The 9665-nt window shown below is 46.4% G+C and overlaps 1 protein-coding gene across 1 annotated transcript; it reads right to left on the bottom strand.

Moving 5' to 3' along the window:
• Positions 1–1330: 1330 nt before the first annotated feature.
• On the bottom strand, positions 1331–6822 carry TIMM17A (translocase of inner mitochondrial membrane 17 homolog A (yeast)). Its single transcript, XM_009335091.1, has 5 exons — positions 6723–6822; positions 4878–4941; positions 3453–3581; positions 2952–3062; positions 1331–1655 (listed from the first exon to the last, which is right to left on the bottom strand). Exons 1-5 carry the CDS (start codon positions 6780–6782, stop codon positions 1585–1587), a joined length of 435 nt encoding a protein of 144 aa, XP_009333366.1. The 5' UTR covers positions 6783–6822; the 3' UTR covers positions 1331–1584.
• Positions 6823–9665: the final 2843 nt, after the last annotated feature.

Genomic DNA, 9665 nt, shown 5'->3' with positions numbered 1-9665 from the left:
CTCTCTCAAAGACCAGAGACTCGCCCACTCCCCTACAGCCGGGGTCTCACCCGGGAACAGGAGAGGGCACCGGCCGAGTGACACAAACCACGAAAATCGTCTTGACAATTCGCCAGAGGAACCAGGTAAGCGGCAAAAGAAGACAAGCCTTCACATGCGTGCACACACACACTCTCTCTCTCTGCTTTTGCGCTTAAGGTTTTTGAAAATTACACACCAGCAGCAGCTACGCAAAACAGCAAGGTACCAGAGACGCGAGCCCCGGCAGCCCTGGAGCGGTTCTAGGCCAGGCAGGGGGGTGGAAACAGGAAAATGTCGCTTTTACAGGATGACAGGACACAGACGTTCAGGATCTCATGCTTGCATGCAGGCTTCGTACAATGCTAATTCACCCACTGGTCGACCATTACCGTGACCGCTTTTCTGTTATTTTCATCCTCTCCTCCTACTACAGGGGTCTGACTTAGTTTCCTGACAGAGCGCAGAGGTCAAGCTCCTTCCTGGGCAGAGGAAAAGCCACGAAGCGGCTCAGATAATATTACTCAAGTCTTCCTGAATATGGGTATTCTATCAGGAACTGCCAGCAAACAATTAGTATTAACAACAGAAAACCTCACCGGATATGATTTTTTAACTGCTGGCAAAAGGGAACATGCCTCCACAACTGGAGTTTAAGGACAAAAACACGGAGCAGACGTTTTAGTTGTGCTCGGGACCGGATCCGAGGTGAAAAGGCAAGAGGCTGCGCTGGCAGCACAAAGGCGGGTGCAACGCTTCCCCCTCCAGCCCCCACAGGCCTACGCGTTCTCTGTTCGGGGCTCCTACACACGCCTCACCGCAGTTCTAGGAGGGGAAGCCGTCTGCGGTGCTCCCTTTCAGGCCCGCCGCGAGGGCCGCAGTAAGCAGCAGCGGAGGTGAAGGATTAGTTTGCTGCCGCCTCCTGCTAAAAGGGGCTCAAAGCCTTGCGGGTTTAGGGGAAGGCAGAGGTATGCTGCGGCCTGCGGGTCCACAAAAGGCAGATTCTGCTTTAACCAAAGAACTTGGGCTGCGTGGCGGCAGCGGAGAAAACAAAGAACAGCAGCGAAATATATATTGCTGGAAGTAATTTTCACTGGCTTGCACATTTTCCCAATAATATTCACTTTAGGAATGTAAAACTGCGTGCAGATGAATTGTTTTCCTTAAGCTGAAATACGTGTAGCGACCTAAATCCGATGGGGAAGTGGCTAAATTCCAGCTGCGTTCACTGCGGATGGTCAACGCCACATCCCAGAGAAGCCTCCAAAGACTTTCACTTCAGTCCGTGTCCAAAGGATGACAAGACTCCATGTGGTCCTTGTCTTAAATCAACGTGTATTCTATCAGACATGTATCAACACTACAGCAATGGAATCTATCATGAATAAATAGATCTGTCATCTTCTGAAAGTTCTCCTGTGCAGCTTTACGCTGAAGTGTGCTGAAGGTCCTCTTGGCATGGTTTGTGTAAGAGACTACCACTGGTGTAAAGACATACCACATCTCGGTCCTCCAGCATTTTAAATTACAGCCCGGGTACGACATGGACTAGGAGAATGAGGATAATCACTGGTACTGCCTGTAGTCGCCAAATGGAGAGGGCTGCAACTGGGAGGGGTCATCTGAAAACTGAGGGCCTGCGAATAAGGCAAGAGAAGAAAAGGCAAATATTACAAAAAGACAGGAGATCCTTCCTCCTAAAAGCATGAACCACATTCACAGCATTTTTAATATAAATCCCCTCTAAAATTAATGAAGCCAGTAACAAGACTTTACATTGGGTTTTTTTTTCATTCAAAGGAGTTCAAGAGCTTTACGCGTTGACAAGAGCCTCAGTCCAACAAAGAGCCTTTACTAACGGGGAAATGAATCGGAGCAGTGAGAGGGAAACATTTTCAGACGCCTAAAGGAGCTGGAAACCTATGCCTTATTGCCCTTCAGTTGAACTTAGCCACTCTGTAAAGGTTTACCCACGGCAACTTGCCCGACAATAAAGCAAGCCAGTGAAACGGAACAAATGATTGTGGAGTCAGCTTCCCAACTCCTCTCACTGACGTTCTGCTGGAGGGAAGCAATACGTTTACCATATGCTAATTTTAGAGAGAATAAATTGTAACAGACAGATGATACCCTTTCTCTAACACAGATTAATTTTAAAATGCTTTTGTATTAAGAACAGAAATTGTTATAATTCAGATTGAACAAAGCTGAGAGGGAAGCCTCTCAGGAATTAGTAGCTTGCTACTAATCCCTTCAACAAACACTAGCGTTTTTGTCTGTATTCCTCCCAAAACAAGGTGGGCCGATAGGGGTATGGAGTATTTTGCACAGGCAAGTATTTACACAAATGGTTACCGACTCGGCTGACTGACACCTCAGCCTGCATTTTACTTAGGGGGCGGAGAAAAAAAAAGGGATCTAGTTTTTGAACTAGCAGTTTAGGAAAAAAACGCCGCCGCCACCAGCCCTCTTTGAAATCTTTTATCTGTATCTGCCTGCTGATCTCGATCACCTCATTTAAACCAGGGCTGCCCGCACATTCACCCACAGACCATAGCCAGCCTGCCAGCAGCGTCCCTCTTGCCCGCAGCTTGCTGCTCCCTCAAACCTGCTGTGTCACCCACCACTGACTACAATACTGCTGCCACCATCTGACAGCTTGTGTGGCTGCATCAGGGGACAGGGCAGAAGACGGGGGACAGCGGGGACGTCCCTGCTTTCAGCCATGCAGCCTCCAGCCACCCAGTGGGGAGGAGCTGATGATACTCCGGTGTCACCGGCAACGTGCGGCTCCTCCTTGACTTTCTACAGCCTTAGAAGCTGGCAACGGCAGAGCAGATTCACTCTGTGATAAGATTGATGACTGGAAGAGGTACGTTAGTAAAGACTGCACTATAAAAGCCTGGCGATGCCACAGTCCGACGGCTCCTTACCGTTGGGAAACTGTGTGGAGGCAAATCTTGTTAACAGAATACCAGCTCCTTCGATTAAAGCTAGGAGAATTCCTCCCATCGCAGCAGATCCGACCATGGCAACAGGTCCATCTAAAAATAAAAAGCACAAAATAACGCTTTTTACTTCTTTGGTGCATTACTTCGCGTGTTATAGCTCTCTTTCTTTAGTTACAGTCTCTCCTATAAGCAGACTCAGAAGCAGTAATTTTGCATCCATTAAGCCTCATTAGCATCACCAGTAAAGGGATAATTAGTGGGCAACTCCCCCCCTCCTCCTCAAGGAAACAAAGGAACACCGCTAATGTTTGAGAGCATAATTACTACTTTCATAAGCACAGGACAAAAGTTTCAGATTATCTTTCAATTTCTCTGAGAAAGTAAATTCCAATTTGGGTATCATAGACTGCTGCGTCGCTGTAGCGATGAGAACTGTACGTTCAGAGTACAGAAGTTTTTCAGCTGATATCCTCGGTTTCTTACTTCTTGCAGCTAATATGGCTCCAGTCAGGGCTCCGCTTGTGATTGAATTCCACGGATCTTCTTTCCCTCTCATTCTGACCATACTGCAGTCAATCATGGAGAAGAGACCTCCCCAGACAGCGAAGCTACCTGTTAAAAAAAAAAACACCCCAAAACCGGTTTAGAGAAAGCAGACACGCCAGCCGCGCTGCAGCCGTATAATCAAGAGATGGTGTAGTATCAGCGTGCCTGCTTTCAGACGTGGAAGGATACTCAGACCCACAAAGAACCAAACATAGGTTAAAATCAGTACCGCGAAAAATTCTCAACTTGCCAGGTGGCACACGTATTACACATACACACATTTCATATCTCATCTCACTAATTTATATTTAATGACAGAAAGCTTACCAAACAGTGATAACGGAACTTCCATCCTAAGAGCCAGATTAGCTCAGGGAACTTTCATATTTTTCACTTTTTAAACATATTTCCTCATAGAGAATGACGCAGAGTAATTTCCTACCTTATCCTAATCGTGCTCCTGGCATCTCAGAAGATGGGTACTGGTCGGTATTGTATGGCAAAGAGAATGCAAGTTCCCAGAACGCAAATTCTGAAGTCTTTTAACAATAATGTGTATTACAAATTAAAATAAATACTGATCTCCAGACTCATTTGGGGAAAACTACTATTTAGAATAAGCTCAGTCCTCCTTCATTTGAGGTGTCTGACACTTTACACCAGCTTAATACCAGCTAAAAACCAGGAGGTGCCTCTCTCTGTGCACAGTCCCCGCAGGCTGCAGCCACAAAGCCTTTTCAGCCTGCGGCCCCCATTTCTTTACAGCCAGCGGTTCCGCGCTCAACGCCACTCTCCCGTTTTCTCCTGTAATGCATTAATTCAATTTGCCTGTCAGAATGGCCTAATGGCACAGGGCAGCGCGTGGCCACAGTGTGACCTTTAAGAGGTCACGACGCCATTTTGACTCAAGCTGCGGCTTTGTGATTTTTTACACTTCCGCGCGCAAAACTCGCTTCACAAAAATGACCGAAGTTTACCTACCTGACCCCAGGGGAACAGTCTGAAATCCTACCCAGACCGACCCATCCACTTAATTGTTCCTCCAAGTTTTGTTTATTTTTTTTGTTTATTTTAAAACCCCGCGCACAATGCACAGGCTCCCAGGCAGCTCTGCACAGAGCTGCTTAAAATATGAGAAAATTATTAACCCTGGCTTATCACTCCATGAACACAAGTGTGTTTCCTCCACACCAAACTAATTCTGGATGCATCAGAACCATATTTACTCATTGCTTGGACTAACAAACCCCACTGAAACACAGCTGGCCCACAGCTCAGGTGTCACTGCGCTTGCGCCACGTGATATTCCCTGGTTATCTACCAACAGTCAACTGACTGCAACAGCAATACAAAATTAATTACCTCCCAGTTGCGGAGCTCTTGTTTTAATAGCTGTCAAACTTCCCCGCAGCCGGTGGTTTACACCCTACAATAAAAGAGCAATGACAGTTAAAATAAAAGAGTGAAGTCTTACAGCCAATCTGACTTGTATATAGCAAAAACTTGCCACGGGCCCAACATAGGTCTAAGCTCCCTCAACAGCTGTGATCAGGAGCTGACAGAAACTGCATTTTACACATGCTTTAGTAGTTATCACTCCCTTATAATACACCTGTCAACTACAGAAATGAGTTACAGCCATCAGGCATTGAGCAATTTGAGTTCAGAGTTTGTCTGAGTGGCCTAGTGGGGACTGAAGGAGACATTTGAAGTAACACTTTTAGCAAGACAAGCATATTCATTTTTCACGTGTATCGTTTCTTTGTTCCTATCTGACGCCCGGTCACTTGACGCAGTTCGCACACAGGACACCAGCGGAGCAAACAGCAGCATGCAGGTAACCGCAGGGAGGAGACTCTGTCCACGGAGAACGGGGAAACCCACCCAGAGGAAGGGTGCCACGGGGCTGCGTTTGAGGAGAACTGCACGCTGTTATATTACGTTTCCAGCAGTATCTTACCTATTTTAGTACAAACCACCTCAACCCTATCGCAGATGCCCACATACCAGCAGCACTGTGCTCAGCTGGCAGCAGCAATCTCACCAGTTGTCCCAAATTTAGTCGTTCCTGCTGGTCAGGTGGAGTATTTAGTCCTTGCCTCATCAGCCCAGTCCCAGTAGCTAAGAGAAGCAAGCAATCTAAATGTAATTCTAAATGTAGCGCTGAGCCTTCCAGAGTCATCCGGGACCCCACAGAACTATGACTGTTTTTTAAAGAATGTTAAATTTAAATTTAATTTTAAAGTTAAATTTAAATGTTAAATTTAAAGAACATACACCCAAGTGTTATTTTTGATACAAGCGCTCAGAAGTGTGGACAGGTTTATTTAATACACCTTAAGCAAAATTAAGAATGGAGTAAAGCATATAATCCTTTTCAAGTTAAGTGTCTGCAGGCTCTGACTGGTTTGGAAACATTTATTCACAAAACTTACCTCAAATTAATGGCTTATTAAGAAAGTTTAAGCAAACAAATTGTCACATAGTAACACCAAAAACCACTCAACAAAAACCCCTTTTATATGAAGCCAGGGAAATGTTTTAAACCAAATGTTCAAGTAGAGACAGGATCTTATTTTATCAAATGTCTCTACAACAGGTTTATAGTAAAAAATTTACAACAGGAATCCTGGAAGCGGAAACATCTTAAATGACTTGCATCGGCTAAACTTCAACTTTCACATTTACGCACACTTCTGCATTTAAACAAAACCTGACTATCAAAAAAATCCAGTTAGATAAAAATGTTAATTATTAAGAAATTAATTAAAGAAAGTAACACCCCCTAATATAAATCTGAAGGCGAAAAAGATTCTTCCTTTGAGTCTTTCCATTTCTTACAAGAAAGGGAGAGGAGTAGGCCAGAGGAGGAAGAACAGCCCAGGCTTCACATCTTTACGTGCAGACAGAACCAGAGGCAGAAGATCAGCCGAGATGGATGTACTCTGCTGCCCCTCCACTTCCCCGTCCTGAGGGAGACGTCTCTCCGCGAGGGAGGGCAGCCGGCTGCCATCAGATCAAACAGGGAAAGCAGAGCTTTCACCCAGAGAGGGGAAGGACCCATCTGGATCACAGGCAGGCCGCTAATCAGTCCCTCTCACCACACAGGGACTTCTCCTCCTTTACCCTCGGCTGGCCAGATTCACTGTTGACGGACAGAGAAAGCAGGACTGCGCTCCGAACGCACTCTCAAATGATTTTACTTACCACTGGGGAATTTCTGAACCCCTTGATAGCTTGGAAAATGCCACCTCCGATCGCTCCCATCGTGAAAGCACCTCCGCAGTCATCTATTATCCTCCAGGGACTATAAAGAAAAATAAAGATGAAAATACTAAATTCCATCACCTTAAACCGTGCAAGTAACTGTCATGGATCCACCACTCACGCACTGAGCGTAACCGGGGCGAAAATGAAGCCTGCCAGCCATATTGTCTCACATCCAGCTTGCTGAACAGACATCAACAAAACACACGCACAGGCAGTATCACAGCAAAACAAACTCGAGGGTTGCCGAGAGCCTACCACCCCGTCTCCCTGGAGCGGTAAGTATCAAATATACAGAAGAATTGCCTGAACTCCTCACACGAGGCAGAAAGACGTATTTCCATCACGGAAAACTTCTGCAGAATTCCAGCTCTGCCCTACTTATGGAGCGCAAATAGCTTTAAATGTATTGTCCTCATTTTCTGGACAGAAAACTTAGGTGGCAAATTCAAGGAGACTCAGTTCACAGCTGGCACAAAACACCGCTTTCCCAAACGACTCACGCTTTTCATCAGTTCTCATTATTGAAATGAGAGACTTCAGCCACCTTTTGGTAAAGTGAAAAGGTTTTTCCTGACGCATCCTGGATCTTTGAAGCTCATTCACAGAAAACACAGACCTAGTCACAGGTCCAGAAGGCCACGGTTCCCGCCTCCAACAACACCGAGCGTCGAACGTTTCCGACCAGCGAGCAAAAGCTTTGCAACAGAAAGAGCACCTTCCTCGCCGCAAACGCTTTCAACACCAGTGAGATGAGCTTTAATTTGGGGTTCAAAACCGCTGCCCAGGTTTCACCACTAAACTGAAATCCTAAACTAGGGGAGCACTAACCTGCTATTAACCTCTGTTGCCACTGCTGGTAATTTCGAAGCATAAAATAACAAAGTTATATCAAAATCTTACAACAGAAGCCAAGCACTCAGATGACCATAACTCCTGCACTGTCAATAATCAGAAAACCTACCAAAAAAACCAGACTACCACAACATGCGGGGTCACAAAACTGAACACTACGGCAAGCTCAGTGTTCACGTCAGCAAATCACAGATAGGAGCATCGATGCGCATTTCCGATTTCACTCCGAATTCCACGTTTCTGTTCTCCCTACGGCATCCAGCTCCTGCACGTGAGAATACACCTTCACTGCTCCGTTTTGAACCTGCCGCTTTTCCACTCCACAGACTACGCTGATGCTCTTCTGCTGTAAGGAGGGACAAACACCATCGCTTTCCCCCAGACCCCTCGCTGTACTGCGTATTTTGTCACGAGGTGGGTTTTTCCTTCCTGAAAAAAAGGTCTAAAATCTGCAGTCCCTCCTCCTACACGTTCTCCCAGGCTCCTCACTTTCATGACCTACTTCTGAACCTCTCCCTACCTCCACCATCGCTTTAATGAGAGGGCGTAGCCAGCTCCACACGCCTTCTAAACGAGGGTAAATTGCTCGTTTGCACACGTGGCATCGTTGGCTTGCTTTGCTTTTGCATCCTGGCATGGCCTGGCTGCTCGGAAGGCACCAGGACCCCACCCAGACGTCACCACCGACCTTCCCCAGTGACAGCACATCCAGGTCCCAAACCCAGGCGGATCAGAAACCAGTGGAAGGATTGTACGTTATCCCACCACGCATCACCCTTCTTTTTTACTGCTCTGCCCGCAACATGCTTTCATCTCATATTCCTCACAAACCCCCTCCAGCTTTGACTAAATTAAATAATTTAGCCCCATTTCACATTTTATTTTCCTTCCCCTATTTCCTGCGTTTAATGATCAGGAAAAGGTTACAGGCACACTGTTGTCAGAGATGCCAAGATGAAAAACAGCTAAGTCTTTCTTCTCGGGGTTTTATTTGTTGTTTTGTTCTTCTCCACGTCTCCTGCCCAGATTTTGATCTACTCTGTTATGAATAAAACATCTCATCACAAATCTCTTCCTCCGTTAGTTTGCAGACAGTGATCTTGTTAAAAGGCTTCCTGGAAATCTAAATAGATTATGTCAAGTGGTCTTCCTTTACTCACAAGGCCAAAGAATTCTAATTTAGCAAATTGTGCCTGTTCTTTACCGAAGCTATGTTAATTAGACCCCAACCACGGAATGCTTTCCTAGATTTTTTTTTTTTCCATCTTTAACTCTACTTCAGATGTCAAGCTCATTAGCTGTTACCTTTGGGGTTCTAAATTTTCCTCTTAAACTATCCTCCAAGCCTCCGCAAGAGCAGCTTTTAAATGAGAAAATGTCTTTGATGCCGGCACCGCCATTTCGTATGTCAGCTCCCGGATAGATGCCGCGTGCATCTGAAAGCCGACACAAAACACCCCACAGCCCCTGGCAGCGCCTGACTTCAGTAGAGGAGAGAATCAGAAGAGAATGGAAGAGATTATTCCATTATTAATTTGGCACTTATCTACAAGCTTAATGTTACCGTTAATTGTTTCCCTGACTTTAAGGGGACCCCTCCCAGTAGGGAAATGATGTGCTCACTGCTACACGCAAGATAAGGTTGGATTCCTACTCCCGATGGCAACCGAGATCGTTTAGATATGAGGAGAGCAGAGGCCAGGACTTCTCTTATGCCAGGGCCCCGGGGCAGCCACGTACCAGCTCCACTGACCGGAGAGGCTGAGGATACCCCGGACCTCAGATACGCACCCAGAGGGAGCTGCGGTGGCTTACAGCACTGTCTGGCTCGATAAAAAGAAGAGAGGGTGGCAGGCAGGGCCAGGGGAGCGAGGAAAGCTGGTGGGTGCCACGCCAGCTCTGACCACCTGTGAGCTCTTAGGGGGGTAAAGCATCCCTCCAAGCTCCTGCAGCTCTTCTAACCGCCGAGGAACCACGAGCGTCGGAGGCCGTCGCGTTTTAAATGAACAAAGCTGCCTTTTCTCAGTG

Source organism: Pygoscelis adeliae, unplaced genomic scaffold, assembly GCF_000699105.1.
Source record: "Pygoscelis adeliae isolate BGI_AS28 unplaced genomic scaffold, ASM69910v1 Scaffold472, whole genome shotgun sequence".
NCBI lineage: Eukaryota > Metazoa > Chordata > Aves > Sphenisciformes > Spheniscidae > Pygoscelis > Pygoscelis adeliae.
Note: the sequence above shows the minus strand (reverse complement) of the source record. Positions and strands in the feature narration are given on the sequence as shown.